At 43.2% G+C, this 27,265-nt stretch overlaps 1 protein-coding gene across 1 annotated transcript in view; it reads right to left on the bottom strand.

Moving 5' to 3' along the window:
- The window catches only part of CDH4 (cadherin 4), a 426,991-nt gene that overhangs the window by 13,229 nt on the left and 386,497 nt on the right, over window positions 1-27,265 (bottom strand). The window contains exons 9-11 of the mRNA XM_051633293.1: window positions 8,858-9,043; window positions 3,079-3,332; window positions 634-776 (exon numbers count right to left, since the gene is read on the bottom strand). Coding sequence (XP_051489253.1) covers window positions 634-776; window positions 3,079-3,332; window positions 8,858-9,043 — 583 coding nt within the window. The remainder of the gene's footprint in view (window positions 1-633; window positions 777-3,078; window positions 3,333-8,857; window positions 9,044-27,265) is intronic.

The following is a 27,265-nucleotide window of genomic DNA, read 5'->3' as shown; positions in this document are numbered from 1 at the left end:
GCTAATTTGACCAAAAGCACTGTGTGATCTTTAATGAGTAGAGAAGAGCAAGCCTTAACAGGACTTCTCTGTGAGAAGATCTGTACTGGCCTCAGTGACTTTGATAACAAACACACCAGCACTCAGCTGCTCTGATGATGGCTGGACATCTCAGAAACGGTGGCGGACACACATTAGCTCAGCTGACAGACAGACAGACACCTCGCATGAAAGCCACAGCACTTCAATGGATTCCTTGTTTTTATTACCCTCCTGACATCCCCTACAATTATTTCTGGTTTCCTGTTGGAAGGCTTCCTGATCAGTGCCTCTGGGACGATCACCAGGGCCGGTGTGTTCGGCAGCCCTTGGAGAGCACATCCCTTTGATTTTTTTTTTAAGTTCAGCCCACACTGCTACACTGAACTCCCCAAATTGATTTTCCATTTGCCCTCCCTTTCCCTTAATAACATTCTCCGTATACTGTGCACATTTAATTTACTCCAGCAATTTCCCGTCCCACTTTCACATTTTTGACCATAAAAACCTGGGAAAAAGATAACTTATACTGACAACTCTGTCAGGGCATCATTTCTCTTAATGCACCACATTAGAGTCTTATTGAAGCATGAACAATGTGAAGCCTGGGCTCACCGTTGTCAGCCGCCAAGAATGTGGCCTCGTAGACATTATTCTTAATGTAGTCTGACTCTCGATCAAGGACAGCAGCAGTAGTGATCTGACCATTTGTGGCATTAATGTTCAGCCAGTTTGCAGGATCTGACAGCTTAGAGTATCTACAGAGAAAGGAAATAAATACGTGGCAGTCTTTTCACTGACATATCCTTAATATTGCTTGAAATAAGGTTTTTCTGGACTCCTGACCCATGATTCAAGGGACCTTTGGATAACTGGTTTTGTTGACAAACAAAAATGCTAATTGAATATCTGGTTTTTGACCTCTGCAATTATTCAATTTCTCTATTTCTTTCGTTTTAAAGGTTTTTCTTTCCACTAAGTGCGCTTACATGCCAGCTTCCTGCTGCTGGGCGAGGACATAGCCTGAAGTCTCTGCAGCCAAGGAGAAATGGGGTCTGCACTGACCACTGCACTCATATGCCTGAATTAGAGGATGGATTTCTGCTCTCTCCTTCTCTTAGTGTTGCCCTTCCTAAAATAGCTCCAGCTTTAAAATCATGGATATTCCTGTTTCTGCCTACCACTAATAAACAACAGTTTGGGAAATACTACTTAGAGAGAAACTGGCTTGGCTTTTTGGGTATCTTTTTGCCTAACTGTGAAGGAAAAAACAAGTATCCTTTGCATAGCCCACAAAGACAGGAACCCAACCACACCCCACTGCTTCCTGTGAAGCCTTGGCATTGGACTGTCCTGACAAAAAGGGGTGAAGAGAGATTCTACTTGGGTTTGGAAACCAATTCCTAGTGGATACACAAAATGTGTGTCCTGTGAGCCCTTGGGAAAAACAACTCAAGTAATTGGCTGTTCATATTCACAAAAACTCTTACAAGACCCCACAAACACCTTGTATGATGAGAGGAAGGGCTCAGCAGAGCTGGTCTTTCTCCCAGAACTGGCAGATGCTCGTTTGGATTACAGATCACCCACCTCTGGGTTAGAGGGAGCATTCAATCAGAAATGAGCTGTTCTGTCCTCTGAAATCCAGCCTTGGTACAGACATCAGGGAAATAAAGAACCTTCAGAGGCCAGTACTTAAAAAAAAGTGTAAGAAAAACTGTCTTGTTAGTTAGGATGGTGTCTCTCCTCAAAAGTCACAATACCTGTCTAAAGACAACAAGATGAGGCAGTGAATAAACTCTCATTTTCTAGACCAGACAGCTCTGTGCCAGGTGAAATATTTCAAGCTCTTCCTGACATGAAATGTCACAACCGATGTAAGTTTAAGTGGCCTTGGCTGTGGTCACGTTGTATACTCAGGTTTTTCCAAAAATACTGTGGTCTTCACAGCCTGGGAGTAAAAAAGAAATCAAGTTCTGTGGATGTAGAAGTGTCCAAGAGCAGGAAAAACATTTCCCATCAGCACAGACAGGCTGAAGTACTTGTGAAAGGTGTTACAAGGACTCTTATTTTCACACACACTTTTCTGCCAATGTATTTCCCAGTTGGAAGGGGACAAGTTGCCAGACTGCCTGGGTGACAGCAAGTGACATGCTCCTGGAGGCAGCAAGGACTAAATCCAATGTGAAACTGCTAAGACCAAACATCTGACTTGCACAAGGCTAAAATTTTGTCAGCTGAATCCCATTCATAGCAAAAGCACCTAACGGGGAGGTTAGGTTGGGCAGTGGGACTGACTGGAAAGGGAAGGTCAGAACAGACCCGGCTGACTGCAGAGCAGGCAAGGGGGCTCTACATGGACTGGCATTAGTCAAAGACCATGTACCAAAGGCACATGCATGGACATTTGACTACTTGGGCAACATTTAACCATATGACATCTTAAAAGCCTGTTCAGCAGCAGCTGTAACCACGGGAGCCTTGCTCTGACTGGGCTGACAGCTCCTCTCCCACTGCTTTTTAAGCCAGGTTGAACCTAAATCCTCTGGAAGCAACACAAGACATGATAAAAAACCCCACTGATTCCTATTGGAAATCTAGCCCTATCCCTTTCTGTACCTCAGTTTCCCTCCTGTAAAACAGAAATAACAAAGTTGCTTTTTTCTAAACCTTTTGTGCACAAAGAGCACAGGCCAAAGCATCCTGGATAAGGCAAAGACAAAACAATTAGCACAGTGCAGCCCTGACAGGGACCCTTTACTATTGACTGCTTGCATTTGAAGCAGAAAACTGCTCCTCTGCAAGCCTGTAACATTGGATCCAACTCTGTTTGCCCTCCCAGACCAACTGCTCAGAACCTGCCTTATTTGCTGGGAGGACTTCGCAAGCCTGTGGGGGTTCTTTGCAAGCTCTCAACTGAGGTGCAAGTAACTGCCAAGCACTTTACTCATATCTTATCAGTTAGTTTGTGAATTAGGTTTCAGCTGCTTTGATCCCCAAACTTCTGCAGCTGAAACCCCCCTCCTGTACACGAGCCCTCTTGGCTGCCTGGTGTCCCACCTTACTGCCTGCTGCATGAAGCGATCAGGATCCACTGCTGAAAACGTTGTCAGGACTGTCCCTGTAGGCACCCCCTCCTCCAGCCTGATTAACTTGTGGTTTGTCGGGAAATACGGAGCTTCGTTAACATCTGTGACTGAAATGGTGACTCCTGCTGTCGACTGGAAGGACATCTGGATGCCACTGGCCAGGGGAGCTTGGTTTGATACCATCACTGTCAGCATGAAAGCTCTGTTCATCTCGTAATCGACTGCCTAAAAGAAACAAACAAGCAGGTATAGAGCCAAGCAGGGAATAAATTTTACCTCTGTCTGAAAGCTGCAAGATTTAGAAGGCAGGTGATATCAAAGTCATTGTCTCACTCTCAGTTTGTTTCTTCCAAGCTCAGTTCTTTTAAGGTGTTAATCAAGGCCAGCTCCAGTCCAGTGGAGGATTTGGCCTTCCAGAATTTGGAGGGCCAAATAGTTAAAAACCCCACAAAGTAAAAATTGTAAAGAGCAGGGAAGATTTCCCCTGTGTTTTGCTCCAATGCTAAGTGGTTTCCACAAAAGGAGCTGCCTGTGTTAGCTGAGCATTGAAGGAACAAATCCACCAAGGGCTGCCCCAGACACCACAGGTGGAGTCTGTTAAGAGAGACTGGACAGGTACTTAACAGTGCTAGCAGCACTTAAAGCTGTTGGGTAGATAGCTAGGACAGTCTGTGTGGGCTCATTAGCCTGAAGTGCTTTTTATTTTATCTTTCCTCTTAAGGGAGTTTATAAGTAAAAGTGCAAGAAACAACACCTGGTCTGGCTGACCAGGTGGTCCTTCTAGTGAGACCTCTTGTCCTCTTGCAAGACGCCTTGTGACCTCCTGAGGTTGCCTGCACACTCCAACAGATATGTTTTCCTTTTGGGTGGCCACAGATGCAACATTCCCATGAAGACAACGTGTCTTAAGACCCAAAAGGAGTGAAAAACCTTTGCTGGTACGACTGACTGAACTGCAGTATAATAATAATTTCTAAACCATCTCACTAATTATTATGAGGGAAGTCACTAATCATCTGCCAGGAAGGCTTGAGTTATGCAGGATCACACCTCTGCTTGTTAAAAAATGCTTTGCTGTAATTTATGAATTTAGAAGCGTAACCACTCTCCCTGATACCTTCTCCAGAGCTGAGTCTGCAAAGCCTGCTCCCACAGTGTAAAATGCCACGGTTCCACTGACTTTGCTAGAGCTGTACTGATTTACATCAGCAAGATCTGCCTTCCGTGTTCTGTTTAAAACCCAGTATTGTCAGGAGGGAAATCAAATCATAGGAGGCTACATGAGAGAAACAAATTTCAGGGGCAAAAGGTAAAACAGTGGAATCTCTATTCGATTGAAGTGCAAATTGCTAAATGGTTTCCTGACAAGCAGGGCCAACATTTAATAAATAAAAGGAAGCACAAAGATTCCCAGTACACCCACCAGCACTGACTCATGGACTTGTATCGCATTCAAAAAAGACACATGGTAAAAGTTCTCATTTAAACACTAGTCAAGGCTTTGAAACAATCTCACTAATGCATTTCCTCAATTTCTTTTCACACTCCTCTCATCTACATTACTCCAGTTTTCTTTCTTCTTTTTTTTTCCTCTTTTTTTTTTTTCTTTTTTTTTTTTTTTTTGTGCTGGCCTGTGTGCTCACAGCCAGTCTGCACCTCCCGCCCCACTAGGGTGCAGAGGGAGCTTGCAGGGAGGTCTGAGCAGCTCCAGGGGGGACTGGTGAGGGAAACCACCGGGCTCCCTGTCTGATGATGGGCAGGACACACTGACCACACACATACCTGCTAGGATGTGGCCTAATGCAAGGGTTTTTTCTCCCCAAAATGTAGAGCTGCTCACTCAACTTCTTTACCTCTCTTCTGGGAACAACAAAACCAGGGCTGCTGAAAAGCAGCCCAGGGATCAGGGCTGGGGCAGAGTCACCCAGTAATGCCCATCCCACAGACTGTCCTGGAGACATCAGTGCCACAGTGTCCACTACAGTCTGCACAACACAGTCCATCTGCCTCCTTCTCTTCTGTACTAGTCAAGTTCCAATTCAAATGTTTTGCCTTTTTTAAAACAAAACAAAACAAAACAAAACTATATTCAAGAGCCTGCATCTTCACCAGGGGAGGTTTAGATTGGATGTTAGGAAGAATTCCTTCACTGACAGGGTTATCAGGCACTGGTAAAGGCTGCCCAGGGTAGCAGTGGAGTCACCATCCCTGGAGGTATTTGAGTTGTATAGATGTAGTACTTAGGGATACGGCTTAATTAAGAATTTGTCAGTTTCTCCCAGGACAGCCCATACTTCTGCTCACTAAAGCTGCCTCCCTCTGACGAACGGTGCTCAGAGCACATCGTGTTCCTCACACTGCGCTAACCCCTTCCATCTGCAAGCATCTTACTGTGTCTTCATGTGGCCACAGCAGGAGCAAAAGCACATGGAACCGTGGCATCCAGGATATGAGGTGCTGGATTGTCACCTACTTTTTAATTTCATGTCCAGGAAGCATTTGACATGAAATTAGAAAGTAGGACCTTTGCAGACACCCCTTGTTGGATGTTCTGTGGCTGATCTGGCACAAGTGGCTCTGAAACATGCCCCTGGAGATGCTGCACATGCTCCTCCTTCACCAGCCTCTCCAACCCTGATGCGCAGAGTGAAGCCGAGGGCTTGGCATGTGTCTTCCTTTTCTCAAGGTACTTCTAACTGAAGGCAATAAATTTGTCATATGTTATTGTTGAGGCAAATAATAAGGGAAGCTTTAGAAGCTTCTCCATTATAAATTCACAGCTCTGATCCATGCAGAGTTTATAATAACATTTTACTTAGCTGGCTGCCACAGGGCAGTCACTGCTGCTCTTGGAGATTGTCTTCAGACTCTGTGGTGTCTCATCTGAGTGGGAAGTTTCTCTCTCCCCTTGATCAAGGCTTTCTTTGAAGATTAAGGTCTCACATGTTTATGGAAATGGTTTGGAAAGGCATGAACAGAAAAAGGAAATGTTACACTTCCGGTGATTGGACTGGAGCCGCAGGTGAGGTTTTACTGAAAGTGGCTGCAGAACAGCCCCCGTGAGCATCATCTGAACTCCAAACAGCTTCTTGGTTTGGAAGCATTTCTGGCCCTCCATTTCTAGCCCCCAGAGTGCTGGTGGAGGGGTGGGATTCTTCACAGAATGCCCTTTTCTGCACCATTTCTGTGACTGCCGTGGACCAGATACAAAGCCCTTTGTTTGCAGTAGTGGCAAGTTATGTATAAGCAGCTTCAAAGAGCCAAATGAAAATCCAGCCAGGTAGGGTCTGCAAATAAAAGGTTCATTACTTGACTTAATTTTTCACGTGTTTTCAATCTACATCGGGGATCAAACCAGCAGGAGACTGCTCCCACACCACAAAGAACAAGAGCTGACCAGCCACCCCATTTGACATGCATACATTCCCCAAACCTTTAAGCATATTTAGCATTTTTACTTATTAACATAAAGTATTTCAAAGAATAAGGTGGAATCCTAAGAGGTGAAGAATCCCTTCTTCACCATGAAAATTTAATCACAGCAATTTCACTCATTCTCCTTGCTGAAAATACACCAAAAAGCCTCCCGGCTTGATAAGGGTAAGAAACTCTGGGCACCCAGGAGGATCAGGTGAGGTTCTATAGTGAAGACATTAAATGCAATTTCAAGCTTTGAACTCATCTTGACAAGACAGGGTTTTCGTGTGGTTCTCTGAATTGTGATCACTGTGGTTTACACAGCAGTGGGAAGTCAACACCAGCATCACTGGTGTCTTGACAGATCTGCCCTGCTTTTTTGCCTGTAAGTTCTGAATAAGGCAGGGTTCATTATGCAGAAGTCCTTGTGGAGCAGGGATGATCATGTAATCCCCTGTTGTTCACTTTGATTTGCCTTTCAACTACAGTCATGGCACTTTACTAGATTAAGAATAAGGGTTCCTCCCAAGCTCTCAGTGAAAACGTTGGCATTTCCATTTCAGATGGGCTGCTGATGTCAATGAAAATCAAATTGTTGCATTTTAGTTTGTTGAATGTTTTCTGTTGAAGCATAAAAATAGATACATATAGATAGATGCATAATTACATGTATGCATCCATATGCACACATGTCTAGAACTACTGCTAAGCTTGAAGAGGTTTTGTAGCATTGCACCAGATAAGGCTGTCAGCTGCCATTATGGAGCAATAAGAGTGATAGATAAAAGGACCCTGCTGAAATACCATCTAGCAGGTAAGATGATGTCTCCCTCAGAGTTTCAGCAAAGTGGCATCTGCAGACACACACACACAGCCTAAGGGTCAGAGAACAGGACAAGCTCACACGTTCCTACCAGCATAACCTCACTGGCATTTCACTGATGTCATTCTTCCTAATACCCAAACTGTAAGTATGAAGAATGACTGCAACTTATTAGCTATGAGGGAGTGTGTTCTTTTTTTCAACACTGAGCTATTCTTACATCCTCTTAGGTCTTTAAACATTAGTGTTTCATCCTGACCTGTTGATGAAAACTTCCTGTTAGAGAAGACCAGACTTATCAAAAGATGCAGGCGTTGCCCATCACAGCAGGTATTAACCTCTTCAGGTGCACTGCACAGTGTGTGTCCTGTGATCTCCTACAGATCACAGCAGCTTATTTGTGACATCTTCACTTTCTTGGTAGTAAGAGGGAGCATCCTTAGGCATCTTGTCTGGGATGAGATCCACTCAATGCTGAATGGATCCAATTATGTTCAGACTGAGTTTAATGATTGCAGAAGCATTCGCTGCCTAGGCTGCTGGCCTCAGGAGCTGAATGGGAAACGAATGCTCAAAGGAAAATGAAGCCATGTTCTTTGGAAGCAAAGAGGGAAACAGAATTTGATACTTGCTGCAGATACCTTGAGTGTTCCAGCTCTCCTAAGGCTGAAGGCAAGAAATGGAGGAGAGAAGGGACGGTGGATATTTAGAGTCTTATTTCTCAGAGTCTTTGAACAAGTTTCTCTGCTGATCTAAACTGGGGAGTGGCCTTCACTGGAGTGGAGCTGTTCTGAGCTGAAGATCTGGCCCACATTGTGTGTTTAATGCTTGATCCTAGGAAAAGAAAAATCTCCCCCAACTTTGCTCTGCCAAGCAACTAAATCAGAGGAAAATCTCCCCTTTTATTCTGTTCCCAGAAAATTCTCCCGCACTCCCTGCTATCATGAAGGCTGATCATTTCACCGATCCCCTGCAGTGAAATGCTACTCCTGATTCAGAGCTAACAGGGAGTTTTCTGGCTCAAAAAGGAGAAGGAGCAGCCTCTGCCCCAAACCTGCCAGGTAGGGCAGGGCAGCACAGCCCAGGTGCCATTCTCTCTGCCAGTGCTCAAAGGCTAAGGAGGAGCAGGATGTGGAGGTCAGGCTCAGATGCTTGGAGGTGCCTTTGGCATCTGAGAGTTGATGAGAGTTTACAGTGGGCTGGGCTGAGTTGGGAAAGACAGAACCAGCAGCATGCATTTGAAGTGGTGGACTGTGGTGGTGGACTTGGCAGTGCTAGGTTGATGGCCGGACTTGATGATCCTAAAGGTCTTTTACAACCAAAATGATTCTATGATTCTACGTTACAGTATTCAGGACATCGGCACAGAGAGAGATGGGAAGCAACAGATCTGAGCACTCGTATTCCCAGGTAGAAAAAGCATGGAACAACTGCAGACTTCTGTCTTCTGGCATTCCCTTCGCTAGCTGAAAGGGTGACAGGTACGGATATACTCTGGCTTTCCTCTTACCTTCACAACAGTGACCATGCCCTCGTTGGTGACGGGGTCTGTCCGGATGGTGAAGTGGCCGGAGGGGTCTCCGCTGATGATGCGGTAGATGGCATTCCAGTTGGGGGAGTGTGGCTGGTCCCGGTCCATCACTGTCAGATTTGCCACCACAACCTCCACTCTGTTCTCAGGAACTTCCCCTGAATACTGCAAACAAGAGACAGGAGTGGTCATGGTGGTAACTCTCTGTTGGCCCTCACGGCTACTTCCCCTCTCCCCTCCACCAGCACAACGACAGGGAAATCAGTCCTATGAAGAGGACCATGGGGTCTATGTTATGAGTGACACATCTCTTTCTCACTTCTGGTTTTCCTAATCTTTTCTTTGAATATTTTTCCAAACCTTTCAAAGCCTCATCTCACCTCTCAGCCCAAAGGAGAACAAACCTGCTATCACTCAGCCACTGCCCAGGTTTCAGCAAATGCTCGAAGTAAACGAACAAAAAATGTTCTTGATACTCTCGTTCAGTTAAAGCAATCAGAGAGTTAATTGCTAACAGCAGGTAAAAATGGCAGACTAAAATGTGCATTTTTTAAAGGATGACTATGTCCCTTTAACCTGAGGTATTTTGCCGCACTCAGATTTCAGCGATGGCATTTTATTGCTTCTTTGGTGATTCTACTTCATTTTCTTTCTTGCCCTTGGTTTGATTTTGTCTCATTATCTAAAGTGTTTCTAGGGATTTTGCCACAGCCTTTCCTGGTGCTTAATTCTCTCATTTAGCACTGATTTTCATGGAGCATGTCCAGGCATAGCCTGATGCATTAGCTGCTTTCTTTTCTGCTTTCCAGTCCTTGATTTATCATATGGTTGATCAGGGATCCTGGCCTGTGAATATTTCCAGTGTTCGGGGCTCAAAAGCTGCCAGTAAGACACATTCTCCATTTTTCAGCTGCCCTCATCTCTCAGCATTGCCTATTAGCAGCACTTGCAAATCTACACTCTGATTGACATATGGCAAATTAAACACAGGGGAAATGATGGGAGTGGCTGGCTCCGAGTCTGCAACTGAAACCCTGGCCCCAAACTGCAGGAGCAGAGCACTTCTGAAAATCTGGCCTTTGGTGTGCACAAATGCCAGGTTATGTAAATGATAATAAATCATCCCTGTGTTACCACAAGAGTCCCTTTCCACTCCTAAGCCATATCCATCCATTGGAGTATTTCAGTTTTGTGTGCTTATATTTAAGATATATCATTCTACTACTGACAGCAAAAATATTCCATCTGCCTTATGCTAATGTAAGTTTAAATTTGCCCTTTAGTGCTTTCCTAAATGGCAATGTGCCCTCCTTTCTGTTATGCACCTGTCCTACACAAGTTTTCATTAGTGAATGCAGATGGCATCTCTTTCCAGCCATGCTGAGTGGTGGGGAAGAACAGTGGGACGCTGCAGGATAATTCTAATTCCAGTACACACTACAGCCCTTCTTTTCTCTTTATTTCCCATTATTTCACTTGTTCTTTACCCATCCCCTTGCTCAATTTGGAATCTCTGCAGCATACGGCTTAAGCAGGGGAAATATATGGAAATTTATCAAAAGCCTCTTGAAAAATCCATTAGATTATGTCATATGTACATTCCTATTATCAACCTTGTCTGAAACCTGCTCTGAAGAACTGAAGGAGATTAGTTAAGCAGGATCGTCTCTCACTAAATCCACAGCAGTTATCACCCATTACATTAAATTAACGTTGTATGGCCTGCCAGCAATGACAAGCTGATGACCCCCTGTGTCTTACAGGAGGTGGTTGCACTGCTAACATCAAGGTATCATAATTTCAAAGGAATTAAGCACTCTGTGCAACCACCTCAAACCTAGGACCACAGGTTTTTTTGTCTGGTACTACTAGGCTTGTGCCTGGCAGAACCCAACAGAATTAACTCATCCAGAGCAAACCATCAGCTGTAATTAAGCCATTTAAGAAGGCCAGTCCTACGGGCTGCTGAACACCTTTATGAGGGTATAGCCAGGTGCTGCCAATAAGTTTGGGTTCCATGGGAAAATCCCACACCCTCGCCAACAGATTTTACAGCAGCTCCTGTAAAAGCCATCACAACGTTCCTTTTCAGCCCACAGCGATAACGGTTACTACAAGAGATACTGGAAAAATATGAGGTATATTAAAAAATTATAAATCCACAAGCACATCTCAATATAAAGCCTGGAGAAAGATTGCAACAGTCTATAAAGCTTTGCCAGTAGGGTTCAAAACCACAATACTGGGCATATACTGAGCAATCCAGGAGTTCATCCAGTTATCGTTGATACCTATTAGGCATAGTTAGGGAAAGATCAGTCCTCTGCAGCATTGAGGGTGGATATTGTCTGTTACACTTATAAAGCCCAATATTTTTCTGATGAGTACCTCCACTGGAATCGAAGGAGCCATCCAAAACTATTCAGGTTAAGAAGCAAATCTTGGAGAGATGAAGAACAGAAAAATTTTCATCAGCTACAGATCAGCAGCTACTGGGAATCCAAGCTGGAGCCTGTCTTCCCTCCTTCTGACACTCCCCCACCATCATCATTATAAGTAAATGCTGTAACATGTATTGTCCACAATTGTCTTTACCTTTAATAAAATTAAGTAATGATATTAAATTATTGCATCTGCCAAAGGAAGGATGGCAGCTCAAAGCTACCCACACTCGTTTAATGTCATTCCCTCCCTACCCTGGAGTAATTTAGGATAATGAACAATGCCATCTTTCACTATGCTGCTTTCCAGCATTCCCTGTGCTCTAAGTTCTCTTTCATCAGATTACAATTGATTTTCACATAAAGAGAAGCATATCTATTCAAACAAGGTAAAACAATGGGCAACAGAGGAGCTGCTGGAGTAAACATCAGATTGATAAAGCAGTGCTTGACCTATGCTTGTAGCATTTACTCATATTCCCCTGTAATTCATTTTGCTTCACTTTCAACCGTTTCATTTGAAGTCCCTAATTTCCAGAGTGCTTTTTTAAAGACCATTCACAAGAATTTCTATGGCTGATTGTTACACACTTCACTTCCCTTCTCAGATAAGGGTTTGTTCTGAACCTGGCATATTCTTAAATCCTCAAATTCTGAAGGGTCTTCCCCTCCCATAAATGCCTGTGCTGGCATCCTTATTTCATTCCTCTGGAGCTGGCCTGTCTGAAGTCATGTCTAGCTGAAAAAGTAATAATTCATTCTGATTTTCAGGTTGCATCAGATTATACTGAAGTTGGTTAATCCCAGAGTTTGTCCTTCATCTCACTCAGTACCTGACAGCACATAAACATGCAGACAAACATCATTCTGGAGGAGAAAGGGATTGATGTGGGGGTACAAATGATGAATCCACACAATGACTTGGCTTTGTGCAACAAATCTGGAGTCTGGGCAGTGAAACCATGCACAGCAGAGTAAAACCAATTAGCTCACTGCAGCCACTCCTAAGGAGGTGTGGAATCGAGATGGATGCATACAAAGGATAATTATTCAGGCTTTCTTCTAAAGGGAACTCCGTTTTTCCCAATGTTCTTACTTTTTTTCCAGCTGCTTTTGCTAAAAAACTGTGAAAGCCAAAACTTGTTCATATGAATGTCTGCAGGAAAGATTTTTGTGTTGTCTCCAAGAGTTGCCAGTGATGATGCAACTTTTAGTACTGGCAGAAATAGCTTAGGAAGACTGAATTGCCTAGAGAAATAATTTTGTGACCCAGGTCTCCTCCACACCTAAGGGCATACTCCCAACCAGTGCTGGCAAGGAAGCCAACTGCTTACCCTCTCCACATGATATTTAACAAAGACACTTGAATAGCAGGCAAATTAATAAACAACTGCAGTCTGGTTGCAGCAATCTGTGTAAAAAGAGAAAAAAACCCACAAAAAATCTCCTAATAAATCACTGTGATGTGCCTGCCCAGCTGTAGCACGGAAACAAGCAAATGCCATCCTAATTGATTGCCTCTTATTCCATCTTTATAGGCCTGTATTTTTTATTGTGGGGGTTGAGTAAGCCCAGAGGTGTAAAAATCCTCTAGACTGCATTCTGTGTATCTGCCAACTTGATATTTAGATCAATAATCCTCTTCTTTTCCCCCCTTACTCCTACTACCAGTAATTTAGCTTTTCTTCCTAGCAGGCTAATTGCTGTTTCCTTAAGCCTCACTATCAATTCTCTGACCTTTAATTTCCAATACCATGTGCTGTACAGGTGGCTGTACTGTGAGACCCTGCCCCCTCTCTGCCATACGGCTTGGACGTGGCTTGTGTCATCTGTGACAGCCCACCAGTGACCTCCAGGTTCTCACTCCACCACTGCCACTGTGCAGCAGAGACCACCAGCTCACTCAACTCCCCACAAAAGCTCCACAAACTCCACCACTTTGCATGCAAATCAGATTTGCACCAAAGCATCCGAGATGCTAATTTCTTAAACACATTTTATTAAGAAACTACTCACTTTGGTGTGTTCTCAAATGATGGTCACCCCCTAGGTCCCGATGTCCTCACTTCTTTCTGAGGCAGCCCCTGCTCTGCATTACACCAGCCAGCAACCCCAACATAAGCCTCTTTGCTGTTGGTCTTCCAGGCTCTTGCCCACAACATCCCTGGCACTGCAGCGTCCCTGCTGCAACTGCACGTTCACTTGGACCTGCTATGCAGTCAAGCCACGTATGCATCCATACTTCAGACTAGTTCTATGCCATGTGGCAAATGCTTCCCAAAACGTTACCCATAAAGCCCAACACACTCCTGCCAGCTCACAGTTTTGCTCTGCTGGTACAAGGCCCAGCTGTCACGGTGCTCATTCTGAAAAAAATTGCTCAGGCTGCAGGCACCAGCTCCTGGTGGTTGGGCAGGAGTCAGACTTGGTCTGTGCAGGGAAGTGCATGACAATTAGCTCACCAACTTTTAAAGAATGCTTTGGAAGTTCTGCCTTTATCTTCGGTGGTCTGTGCTCTCATCTCTCTGGTATCTAGGGATAGGATTAGTGGGAATGGTTCAAAGCTGCGCCACCAGAGGGTTACACTGGACATTAGGAAGCATTTCTTTACCAAGCGAGTGGTCAAACACTGGAACAGGCTTCCTAGAGAGGTGATGCCCCAAGCTTCTCAGTGTTTAAGGGGCATTAATACATGCTTTAATTTGGTCAACTCTGAATTGGCCAGGTAGTTGAACTAGATGACCGTTCTAGATCCCTTCCAACCAGAACAGTCTTTCCTGTCCTCTCCTCCTCTCTTCTATTTTAAAATGCCTCACCTGCCTGCAAAGGAGCTCTCACAGCTCTCTGCGTGGTGTGGTGGAGCCAGACGAACCACTTGGGAGATTCTACAAGGAGCAATGAGTGACGTTCAGTGTGGTCTCAAGGTGCTGGTTTCACTTCTGCTGGATGAGTTTGAAAAACAAAAGCATGCCCTAGACTTCTGCACTTCTAAGGCTGATCTTACAACAGAGCACAGACAACATCCATTGTGTTCCTGCAGCTGATGGCAGTCACTGGCTTTATACTTTGTCTTTACTGTTATTTTTTCAAATCTCAAGAAATTACTAGTTTGGGATTAAATTACAAGATTTACTCTGAATATGAAGACGAAGCAGAACACAGGAGAAGAAAGCAATACCCTGTCTTTCAGAAGTAGCAGATGAAACCCCTCTCCTTTCAGACTGTGAGGAAGGAAACCTGTGCAGGTTTCACCTTGGTTCAAAGACTCAAAGAATACTTGCCAGGAGTTTAGAGAAAGAGCACGTAATGGTAAAAGGACATTGAAAAAAAAAGGAAGCTGTTTGCATGTCTGACAATAAGCACTGATTTTTCTCATTATCAGATGTTACATTCTTGTGACAATATAAAAAGATGCCACAGAAATGATGACACAAGACACAATCCTGCTGCAAGATAACTGTTTCCAGACAAATACAGAAACGAGGTTCAAAGTTTGCATAGAAATGTAGATACATGTAATGCATTTTATAAAAATGCATTATAACACAAAGAAGCTTTTTACAACGTTCATACGAAAGGTTTAAAAAGAGATTAAAATTATGTCCTTGGAAAGGAATATAGCCTTGTCAAGGAAAAAAATAATCTACGTTAACCCTGTGTAAGAAAGTTGTACTTTATCTGTACTTCAAAGGCTATAAAGAACCACTTTAATCAACCTACTTGACTTTGGGGACTTGCACATCTCGCTGAAACTCAGGAAATCTGGCATAGTCTCGTTTCCAGAACACAAAAGCTTTTAATCTGTAACCCAGCACTCTTGTACATTCAAATCCTGATATTATCTCCTTGTTAGGAAGAAAAATTGTGAATTTATCCAAAATAGGATCTCATCTCGTCTAAATGATGTAGCCTTTGCAACAGTGACCTTTAACAATGGCTATACTCAACAATAAAAGATTTTATCTTGTGAGCCAGTGGAAACAGTGTATGTTGAAATTCTGATCTGATAGCACAGCCTTTTATTTTCCAGTTTTAGAGAAGAATCCTTTGAACATTTCATTTGCTCTCTTGTCTAACATACCTTTATTTCTTGCCTCCAGAATGAACAGCAGGAAAAGGTGGCTAATACCTTTCTGCAGACTACCTGATTGTCAGGTGTAATTAGCAATGGTACCTTTTAAATAGAGGCATAGATTTTAAAACAGCTGGAACTGCCTATAAAGCCTTGTTCTTAAAAGAAAAAAACAATTAATATACATACATTTATATAAGAAAACATTCTTGCACAGAGAGATCATTGCTTTACACTGGCTGACAGCCCTGTGCTTCCCTTCAGCCACAGAACTAAAGGCTATAGGACTTGTCTGTGTTTCCCAAGGCAGCTGCAGACCCAGCACTGGTGCCCTGTCCTGCCCTCTGCTGCCTGCACTGGGGCAGGATCCTGAGAACATCATTAATTCATGTCTTACTTGATAAATCCATTAGGGCAGCCTGGATTAGTCTATTGATCTCCCCAGTGCATTGCCATGTAGCCCTGTGATCCTGGCTGAGCTACCAAGATGGAAAAGCTCCCGGACGAAGGCTGGCAGAGATCTGTGTGCTGGGATGAGCTGGACCAGCAGCACTGCTCTGTCCCAGGCTCTGCACCACCTTGGCTTCAACTGAGGAACCTTGACATGTTGGTACAGCTGGGGAAAAACTGGCCAGAAGAACAATTGGTTGTAAAGCTCCATCACCTCGAAGAGCAAGAGCAGCTCATTATGTTGACCTTCCCGAGTTGCCACAGCAGTGCTGGCATCCTGCTTTCCCCCAGCACGACAGGACAGTGACCCAATGGGCAGACTCCACCCTTGCCCTTACACTTTAAAACAACCATCTTCCTTAAAAGACTGAGAAATTCGTTCATTTTTGGAACATCAAGCCTCAAATTTCTTTCTCTTTCCTCAAAGAGCAAAGTAGCAAATAACTGCGCTGTTCTGAACAAAACTTTGAATACATATTTTTCCTGATTTCCATGTAGACCAGACTAACAAAGATTGTGGGACAGAGTTCAGCTCCCAAGAGAACAAAACCCACTCCATAGGTCTGACTCTGTACTGCTTGGTGAGATGTGTATAGAAGAGGAAGCTTAAATTCAGGCACCTGTAATAAAGTTTCATAAAGAAGGGCCTTAAGCTCCTAAATCTGGTTTAGGATTTTCTTATTAACTGCCCACTTCTCATAATGAGTGTTTAATTTAATTTTTTCAGATTTTAAGGCATATAAAAGCTGCTCATGTGCCTTTGGGATATGAAGATGGATATTTGGGAAAGGGAGAAGTCTAAGAGTACTGAAACTGATTTTTTTTATGTACACATAATCCTAGTATTGAGATTTTTAAGAAGTTTCCTGCGTAGCACAGCTCAGGCAGCCTGGGTGCTGACTGCAGCTTCAGCCTCCTCTGCACTGCAACTGACATCTCTGTTGTTTCCAGATTAGTCTCAGAATTAGCACACAGGGGGATTTTTTAAATTTATTTTTTTTTTTCCTATGACTAGGTTTGAACACCACAATTAGGTGCTGGAAAACCCACATGGTCTGGTCATAAACAGGGCTCCTGAGTGGACAGAGTATCCTTGCAGGAGAAAGGCACTGAAACACATGCTTGATTGTAAAAGTGTTGCTATTGGGGTTTAAAGATGTGATTTTCTGAGCTGGTGCCACAATGGCAGATTTTTTTAATATCCTTACTGCTGTGTAAAAGGTAACAGCAATGGCTGTTGGTGAGGTGAGATCTTCCACCCCCAGGGAGAATTGTGTGCCCCCACCCGCTCTCCTGTGCTGTGGTTTCTGTGGGAGGGGATTCAGGAGGGTGGGAACACCCACCTATCCATGTTGCAGGGGTTGCTGAAGTGCTCCTCCAGTTTGCAGAGAAATCTGATGGTGCAGCTGCAGCACTGTCCCCAGGCAAAGCAGAGGAACCCTGCCCTCCCGCAGGACTCCCTAAAATCATAGAATTGTTTGCGTTGGAAGGGACCTTTCCAGGTCATATGGTCCAACACCCTGCAATGAGCAGGGACATCTTCACCTAGATCAAAATCTGGCATTACAGACATATCCCTGCCTACTCACAGTAATTCAGAGCACGGAAGAAGACTAAATTAAATGCTGTGTAATTCATCAGACTTGCCGTGAGAAAGGCCTCTAGCTGAAATTTTGTTTACAACAGGGAAGTCAAAGCACATGTAGCAGAGAAGAGAAATGGGAGGATATTGGGTAACAGAAAAGAGGGAGTCACTATATACTTGTAAACTTAGAAAGGAAAATGTTTTTATTTATTCTCTTTTATTTTCCGGCAGTTAAAACATGTTATGGCACTAAGCTGAACACTTTGAAAAACTCTACCATGCTCAAAAATCCTGTGTGAAACCTTTTAACTGTCCTCTCTGATTTTAGCTCTGGCTGTTCTGTGTGTTCTGACCTTTTCTTCTACAATTGGGAAGCGTGAAGACATCCTGGACAGTTAGAAATATTTGATAAGAGAAAACTTGTAGCACTAAAAAAATACTTTGCTAAATCTCCTTTTTTTTTTTTTTCCCCCCTGTGTGCAGTATGACAGTAAAGATTTCATAAGTGAAATGTGCTTAATGAAATTCCAGATATATATCCTCTTAGAATGACATCCCTTGGAAGCAACCGTTTTTAAGGCAACGGAATGCTGAAACTTTAAAAACCTGCCGACCCAAGGAAGTTAGCCCATTTCAGAAGGGGATTTATTTCAGTGCCTTGCAACAATGGAGTTACAAAATGTATTTAAATTTCTCAGCCTGGCATCAGTGCCTGAGATGCTGTGTACTTTTCAGTGAAATAATCCACTACAAATGGGTATTTGCCTGGGACACCTGGCTGACGTGGAGATGTATCTGCCAGGGATGCAGGGACATCCAACCTAAGTAGGGATGCCCTGGATGGGTCTGGGCGTCCACATTCAGACACCTGAATTGTGCCCTCCAAGGCCAGGTCTAAGCTCAGGAAGAGAATTAGGATATTGAGTATGTATCCCAAAGGAGAAAGAGGCAAATAATCTAGAAAAAAGAATAATCATTAAAATCTGAGAGAAAAACTACAGACAGATACATTTCAGAACAGAAATGCTGGATTTGGGTCACTTAGGTGGTGAGAAGTGGGGCATGAGCAGCATCGTGGGCTCTGCCTCCCGTGTGGGGCTCTGTCACTATTTGGCTGCAATTGCACTCTCTAGCAGTGAGACAGAAGGTTATATTGTTCTTGAGTTTACACCAAGCAATAAATAGGTCCAATCTGAGAAAGACCAATAAAGTGGTTTTTTTAATATTCTCCTTTCTTTTTTTTTTTTTTTTTTTTTTGGTAACAGAAAACTGAAATCTGGAATGTAACCATCGTTCCCATTTTTAAAATCATTGGTCTTTGGCAATTTCAAACTCTGAAGTCCGAAAAATTCATTACTATTAACTTCCATCAAGGGTGTTCCTGAAACCAAAATTACTTAATCAACTCAATTTAGCTTCTTGTGTAGACCTAATTCAGAAAAACTTTATCTTCTTGAATTGTTATTGCAATTAATTTCGCCCCCTTCTTTTTCTGCAGCAGATGACATTTCAGTAATTAGGTATTTTATAAAAATGAGTTATTCATCCAGGGTAGCTTCACTTTTGTATTTGATTAATCATATTACCACTGAGGTCTGGGTTTTGTCTCCAAGGAAAGTTTAATGACCTCATTTTAATCTCTCTTTTAACCACCAGGCAGGTATCAATGAAGAGAAATAAAATTATCTTCTTTTTTTCTTTTTCTCTCTCCTTTTTTTTTTTTTTTTGCAATCTCAAGATTACACTTGATGTTTCTTCTGTGTGACTGACCCATTTACAAGAAAGAATTTAGCTGATTCCAATTAGGTTCAGGACAGAACCAGGCTAAACAGAGCCTTGAACTGTGCCTTAGTAACTAATGCTCAGTGTAATGGAGAGGAACCAGAACTGTTTCACCACATGGCAGTTGGTTTAAAGCACTTTACATGATTAATTTGGTGATAATTTGAAAATGAATGTACTGAAAGGAAATAAACAAAACAGAAGCCACTGTAAATTTAGGTTTTGATTAATGGGGTCTATTAGTAAGAGACTTCTATCAAGGAGACCACATTTTTTTATATCAATGCATATATACCCACACAATATAATGGAGTAACTCACATAAGTCACAATTTACTGGGGAGTAGAGACTTGGAGATTATTGATGACTGTTTGCCTTATATCAGTATCTATCTATGCTTTGAATCTAGCTTTATGCTTATCTATATTTGTGTATTTGCACATATACATCTTTTTATCTACCTATCCATCTTGCAGACTACACTAAGTAGTCTCAAAGGTATTTAATCCTTTCTGTCACATGCTACATTGGTGTAAAGACTGAACAGAAACCACACAAGGGGCTGATGCTCTTTTCATTAAGACACAGGGAATTATTGTTTTCTCATAAACTAAGAAATATCTTTCATTTTGGATGAAAGAAGTGACCAAAAAAAGACCAAATTTGGGTATCCACTGAGAGTATGAAGCATGTCTTGTTTTCCATAGCACTGCACTGCAAGGTGTGCCTGGGCAGAGCTGCACTGCTCACAGAACACCTGCCCCCCTGGAGCTGGAGGGCTCCCACATTCCTTATCAGAAGCAAGACTGAGTAGGCATTGCAGCTCCTAAGCTCTGTTGGACAGGCTTTGCAATGAGGTTGGGATCCATACCCAAAGGTGAGTCTGATTCCAAAGGCAGGTCAAGTCGTAAAGAATTTCTGTGAAGACATAAACACTTCCCTCCCCATGGCTGACCTGCACACCTGCAGCAGCAAAGCCCCTGGCATTAGGGTGGTGAGTCCTGGCTCTGCTGAGACAGGAGAGGAAGAAAGAACACTGTTTCTGCTTGTTCTCTCTCCATTTGTTACCACTACCCCCCTGACCTAACATCCTTAGACTAATTCATTGCTCGTGGCAAAGGTTTTTGTCAGGACCTGCAAAGTAATGAGAGGCAGAAAGGCCACTTCCATTTATAAACACTGAGTTCTTATTGACGAAAACGAAACTGATTTGTAGTTTTTAGACTTTATCAACTATACATTTAATTGAAACACACAGAGAATTAGGTAGATGCTCATGTACCTAAATGCCACTGGGCATATTTGATTCACTTAAATATAATAATTCATTTCAGTTAAAGGATGACAGCTCTGTAACAGCCCCAGCTTTACTGCGCAGTTCAGCAGAGCTTAGTTTTGATTGGAAAACTGCAAGTGAACACAGTCACCTGGGATTTTCCATGAAAGCACAATTGATTTTAACTATAAATCTTGGCTGCAGGACTGTACAGAACTCCTGGGTTTGTTTTCAGCTGTAATACAACGCGGCCCTGTATATTTTCTCACCATGGTATTAGGTCTTTCCCCTTGCCAGCTCTGACCTGTGCTGTTCACCTTGATTTCTGCCTCTTGTGACACCTGCCTCTAAATTATGCCAAGGACATTATTTTTGATGAGTTTAAAATAATGTAGAATTCAGGCTCATCTATATTCAAATGTCATTGACTTTCTGATTGGCACAGGTGTAATGGTAGGGACTGTAAGATCTGAATGGGCAACTGCAGCTTCAGTGTGCATGCTTGGGATCAAAGCACTTGATCTTTTCCAGATCTGGACATGTGTCCAGGCCCTGGGAGATGGTTAGCTACCCACTTCCATTGGTTTTCCATGGATCAATGGGGATAAGATCTCATTTTAGGACAGCCCTTGGTAGGCATTCGGATCCATTTTTCTGTCCATGGGAAATCCCACTGAAATCCTGTTCCTGCTGGGTTCTCCTTTCATAGTGTAATTGGGAAAATATGAGGATCCATATAGAAGGGGTTTCTCATAATGCTCACGTGTGGAATGCTTTTGGATACATTGCCTATAAATGTGCTTAGGAAACCCCAAAGCATTGGCAGGCTGACTTGCTTTCCAACTGTGTTTTCCTGCCACCATTAAATATCCTTGCTCCAAACGTGACCTATTTACATCTTTGTATCATGGTCATTTGGAAGTCAGTGTCTTTCAACCTGAAGGAAAGGCTGAGGATTTTCTTTACTTTTTGCTATTTCTGAGCTCACTTTGAAAAACAGAGCTCTGCAGGACTCGACCTGGGGGGCTGGAGAGCAGGTGAAGCATTCACTTCAAGGTTTGCCACTTGCAAAAAAAACCCCACATTTTTTCAGCTCACATCAACTATTCCCACAACTCTGGACAGTGTTGCTCTTGCATGGGTTGAGGCACAGCTATATTTTGTCCTCAAACAGCATTAACATGAGAACATGTGCACACAGAACAAGGAATAAAATTTCAGCTTCTATTTGTTTGCTTTTCCATAATTTTGGCAAGTTCACAGAGCAGGAAGACTAAGGGAGCACTGTGCCACGGCTGTGGAAAAGTCAAATTTGATCCTAGGAAATATTAGTGCTCTTGTTCAAGACACTGAAAAATCTTATCTGTCAAAAGAAAGAAATCTGAGCAGAGCCTGCCTGGTGCACAGCAGGGTGAACAAGATAACCAAGGGAACGGAAAGCTGTAACTTAAAAAGAGCTTGGAGGAGTCTGGCTTGTTTAGCTCCACAAAATGATGTGCACTAGTATAACAGGGTGGAGACAGGAGAGAAAATGAGAAGGAAACATCAAAAAGGGAGAGGGAAGAACTATCTATGGTAAAAGACAGTGCCAGCATGGCAGTGATGCACTGAGAGAACGCTTCACTTTCAACTTTCAAAGCACTTTTCAGAGTGGGCTCATTAACATTTCCCACAGTACTTGAAGGAGCCAGGATACCTGCACAGACAAAGGTCAGACATTCTTGGCAGTGCAGTGCCAAAAACAAAAAGCTCTTTTAACTTGGGTCTCTGTCCGTGTCATGTTGCTCATGGAGCACCAAGCTCGTCACTCCACAGAGTTCTTTGCTGACAGATTCAGTCCAGTACGAGCCAGGTTACTAACTCAGTGTTCCTGTAGCTGCCAGAGAGGAGTTTGATCTGACACTATTAATTAAACAGCCCAGTTAAAAACTGGCAAGAACTGCTTTTTCTTATGTACCTGCAACAAGTACTTGCTCCTCTACTGATTAGATAAATCCACTTTGTAACTAGATTAACCTTACACAGCAACACACCTGCTAGCATCTGAGCATCTCTCTGTGCATGATGCTATTCTGTGCCAGCTAATCCTGCTTGGAGTTCCCAGCCAGGTTGACCTTCCCAGGCCAGCAAGAGTCACCCCTGCCCAACTCCTGTGATCTGGGAAGCACCCAGTCATGCCCCATAGTCTGGTCCTAAACCTTTAGAACTGTTCCTAATGGAGTCAGTGCCGAGAAGAAAGGGGACGTGGTCTGAGAGCAGACTCTTCAATCCACACTCCACTGGACTCAGCCTGAGAAAAGGAGATTCTCCAAGCAGTGGCAAAGGGCAAATTTTAAAGTAGCTTTAAGCAAGAGCTTAAAGAACTTGAATAGCCCACGACTGATTGATTGATTGATTGATTTTTAAAGAAGTTGATTGCCAAGCAGGTTTTCCCAAGAATCCACAAGCTCAACTAATCATGAGCACTTTGGCCCAGAGAAATAATATTTCCCCTACAAGGGCTACTATCAAAACAAGTTCTGCACAGTAGGCAAATTTAAAATAACTTTTAATTAACATTTAAGACACAGAAGTCTGATCATGCAAATTTATCTGTGTCTCCTCTCTGCGCCTGATTGTTCCTGATTGAATATGATAAAAATAGACTTTGTATGAGTCAAGTGTAGGCACGGATTTCTTTAACTTCTCCTCCCCTCTGACTATGCATTCCCCTAGATAAAGTGGAAACCCTTGGATGGCTATTAATGGTATTATGGGTCAGATTGAAAGGGCATCCTGCTTGACAGGAGATAAAGGTTTCACCAGAATTAAAGGCATTCCTCTGTGAGCATTCCTTCTTGTGTGATGCCTCCACCTCGCATAAAATCTCACCTGAGACTATCCAGCATTGTTCTGTCTCGGATGACTTCTAATCTCTGAAATACCAACACTAATTTCATTGCACCTCCCCTGTATCTGAGGTGAGCATCTGGCCAGAGGCTCAGCTACAGATCTATATTAATACAGAAAAAAAAACAACTCGCCTGCACACAAGAGATAAATACATGAAGGGAGGCAGAGGAATTTCCACATAATTAAGACATGTCAGAGGACATGACCCTGTTATGAGTAACAGGGACTCTGGATAACGGAGGGCACACTGATACCATTACCTTTATCTTGTAACACTTCTGGAGCCAGTTTCCCAGTGAAACTTGCTATAAAGCCTTTGTAACACAGTCCAGTCAAAATGTCATTATTTTACACCAGCTGATGATTCGGCAGATGAAAAACCCACCAAAAAATGCCACAAGAATGAACTAGCACAGCTAGCCATGCCCTAAGGACCACGGAAAACTTGGGCACGGGGGGAAGAAACCACCCTTTTCTAAGGCACAGGACCCAGTGCCTGTGGGCAGGGCTGGCTGGGCAGGCTATGGAGGCAGCATTCCCTCTGCTTGTCCAGAATTCCTACCCCTGCTCTTCGGCAGAGGTCAGAATTGCCTCTTTCCATTTACTTTGGCAAGCGCCAATGTCACACGAAGAACACAACACAAAGAGCAGGCTGAAGTCCCTTAGCAAGCCAGAAGCACTTTCCTGGGTCACGGTCCTGCACTAAATCATTAAAATTGCCCCAAAGAGCTGCCTGTGATGTTTACAGCATTTCGCAGGATGCTCCCCTCCTCTGGCACAGATCTGATTGTGTTCCACTCCAGGGCAGTGTCTCACGAGACATTTCCTCACTGTTAGCTGCTCTCTGATGCTTCTCAGCATGGCCAGATAACATCTCAGACAGAGAAAACATTCACCATCACAAAAAAAACAGAGCTGGAAATACTAGAGGAGGTCACCTTGTCCTCACTGTGTCCCAGCATCACCCAGTTGGATGCAGGTAGTCCTGGTTGTGACTGCCAGGACTGATCATGACTTTTGCTGATGGAGACTGGACTGAGGAGTTAACAGCAGACTTTAGTTTAAAATTGTTTCATCTACAGACTGTGATTTTTCCCCTCCATATAATTTCAGAATACTTTGTAGGAGAAGTGGGGCTGCTTCTTCCCCTGCTATTATGCAAGATCTTCCTCCCAGCCTTGCAGCTGTATGAAACACACATTGATCCACTCCCACGTAAGCAAACAACCATTGTGGAGTTGTATCTTCAGTCTGTACGTGTAAGGATGTGTGAGATTTTATTGCTCTTTACCCACTTCTCATCTAGCACTACACTTTGATCAGCCCACCTGGCACCTGGGGTGTCACCCACTCCTGTGGATGTGTGCTTTTGGCTCTTGTATGCCTGTGTCTGAACTTTCACATGCTCTGGGCATGTAGCTTCTTCACCCTCACGCCTGGTGTGCCTGACTGTGAAAGTACCCTGACCTTCTTGACCATCACAGTGGCTGTTTTCTTCTCTTCCATCTCCTTGTTAAGTTTTACACACTAACATTAATTCCTGCTGCTGAGTACACGAGCTGTGACACCAGCATGGTGCAGTGTCCTCCTGAGCTACATTCTTATCCAGAAGCGATTAAGTCTAAAACCACCCTGGCTGAATGACAGGTAATTTAGGAGCGCTATAGGGGGGGGCCTTTCTATGTATCTATGCTGAATTCAGTTGCTGGAGTTCCTTTTGCCTGGCAGCTTTCCAAGAACAAACCACAATTTCAGTTATTCAGCCTATGTTGTTTTTACAAGAGCATCTCAATACAGAAGTATTTAAAATAAAAATATACTGTATCTCTCCACACAGTCCTCAGTCTTAAGAGAGACTATGGGCTTTCTTGCCCTCTGAGGAGCTGTAGATTGCCTGGAAAGAGATTTTTGCTGGTTTTCAGAGGTGTTAAAATGCAGATCAGACTATTTGAGGACAGCAAGGAGATTCAGCTCAGGTTTAAAGAGACTGATAAGCCTGATGCTGTTCTCTCTGTCAGAGAAATAAAAAACATATTTTCACACTCCCATGAAATTAATTCTGGCAATACCCAGGATATCAAAGAAATTTGCTTCCATAGAATCAGAAAATATTATTGTAAAACACCCTTGGTTTTCAAATCCTTGTAAAGTCTGATGTGCTACTGGGTAAAGCCCTTCAGCCCTTGCAAAACCCTTTCTTTAGTGATCAAAATTAGAAAAATAATGGTACACAACAACCCTGCTTAGAAGAAGAGCAGTATTTTTAATCAGTTAACACAATCCTACGCGTAATTCTCTTGATGACTTTTACTCCTGTTAGGTCTAACATACACAGAGACATTAATACTCTGAATTCACCAGAAAGCAAACTTCGGACCAGGCAACCCGGGTCACCTGGAACAGCTTGTGCTTAAATGATGTGGCCACTAGATGTCATTCCTTTTTCACTCAAAGGCAGGTTAAAGGAGTATTTACCTGTCAGAATAAGGTCACCCCCCCAAACATTAGCACGCTGGGGCACGTGTATTGCTGTGCTGAAAAGTCCCATAGCCCAAGAGATACAGAACTCTGCAAAACCAGCCATTATAACATCTTCCAGAGAACAATCCCATGCTGGCAAGAAAACAGATCACACATCCGTGACTTGCATCAGATTTTTGCAGTTCTTCACCACTGTGCATATCGTATTTAAGGAGATTTTAATGACAATTTTACTATACAAAGCTCAGCGTATTCACTATGACAGACACTAAGCACACGCGCTGCTGTTAAACCCACCCTACACTTGCTGGAGCTGCGACACAGCCCAGGTCTGAAAACAAGTTGGTGCCCATTTTTCTCTGATTCAGGAGGAATTTAGTTCCTTACTTCTTCTGAGAATCTAGGTCGAAGCCACTTCATCAGAAAATGCTGGCACTGCTCGAGAGCCGAGCACATCACACCCACGAGTCCAGGTCCCAGTGGTGCTGGGAGGGAAGGACCCAGTGCCTGCAGCTGCCACAGAGCCCATCTGGGTCCACAGTGGCATAAATAGGGCTCTGCCAGACTTCCTTGAGTTCTGCTACGTATTTGCAGTTTGTAAGGGTATAACTAAGGGGAAACTTTGGTCCTACACTAAGAAATATTTCCAGACTCTTCAAGATGGAATGAAAATTCAGAATAATATAAATAATAAAAGCATTCCTCAAAGGAGTGCACATTTCAGATGCTCTGCATTTCCAGCTTATGAAGGCTGGGAAGACCATACCATTTCACCTTCCCTTTACATTTTTTACCTTAATCAGCTCTAATAACTTGTCATTTGCAGACTCTTTATTATTTTTCCCCTTTTCCCCCAGCGATAGTGACTTGGAGCACAGGATGAGAACGGGATAGAGAAATGCTGCACTAATATAAGAAAGATCTTCAACTGATTCAAACCAGATATTCTGAAGAAGGCAACACGGTCACTGCTGGCACGCACAAATACATCTGTTGGAGCTATCAGTGAAATACAAATTTTACCAGATACCTGTTACCATTTAGAGCATTTATTGCTTCCTTGAAATTGTATCTGAGCTATTAAACCCAAAATCTCTCTTTCTGCTCAGGATTTCTCTCATAAGTAGTAACAACTCTGTTATGTCTACAGCCAATTGCTATGAAACAACAGTATCCTCTTTGGTGCAATCAGACCTCGTCTGTTTGCCACATTGTTTCAACTCCTTTAGTGAAACTGGTGGGCAAACACTTTCACTAGTTCATGAATCATTCTCCCCTTCCTTTTCCCCTCCTTTTTTCCCCTGAAAGTCTTTGTTCCATGGTTATCTATCAAGTTCCTCCTATCTGCCAAACCAGCAAAGAGAAACGAGGGATATAAACATCCATGAATTACAACCACGTTGTGTG

The sequence above is a fragment of the Apus apus genome, chromosome 15, assembly GCF_020740795.1.
Source record: "Apus apus isolate bApuApu2 chromosome 15, bApuApu2.pri.cur, whole genome shotgun sequence".
In the NCBI taxonomy this organism is placed as follows: domain Eukaryota; kingdom Metazoa; phylum Chordata; class Aves; order Apodiformes; family Apodidae; genus Apus; species Apus apus.
Note: the sequence above shows the minus strand (reverse complement) of the source record. Positions and strands in the feature narration are given on the sequence as shown.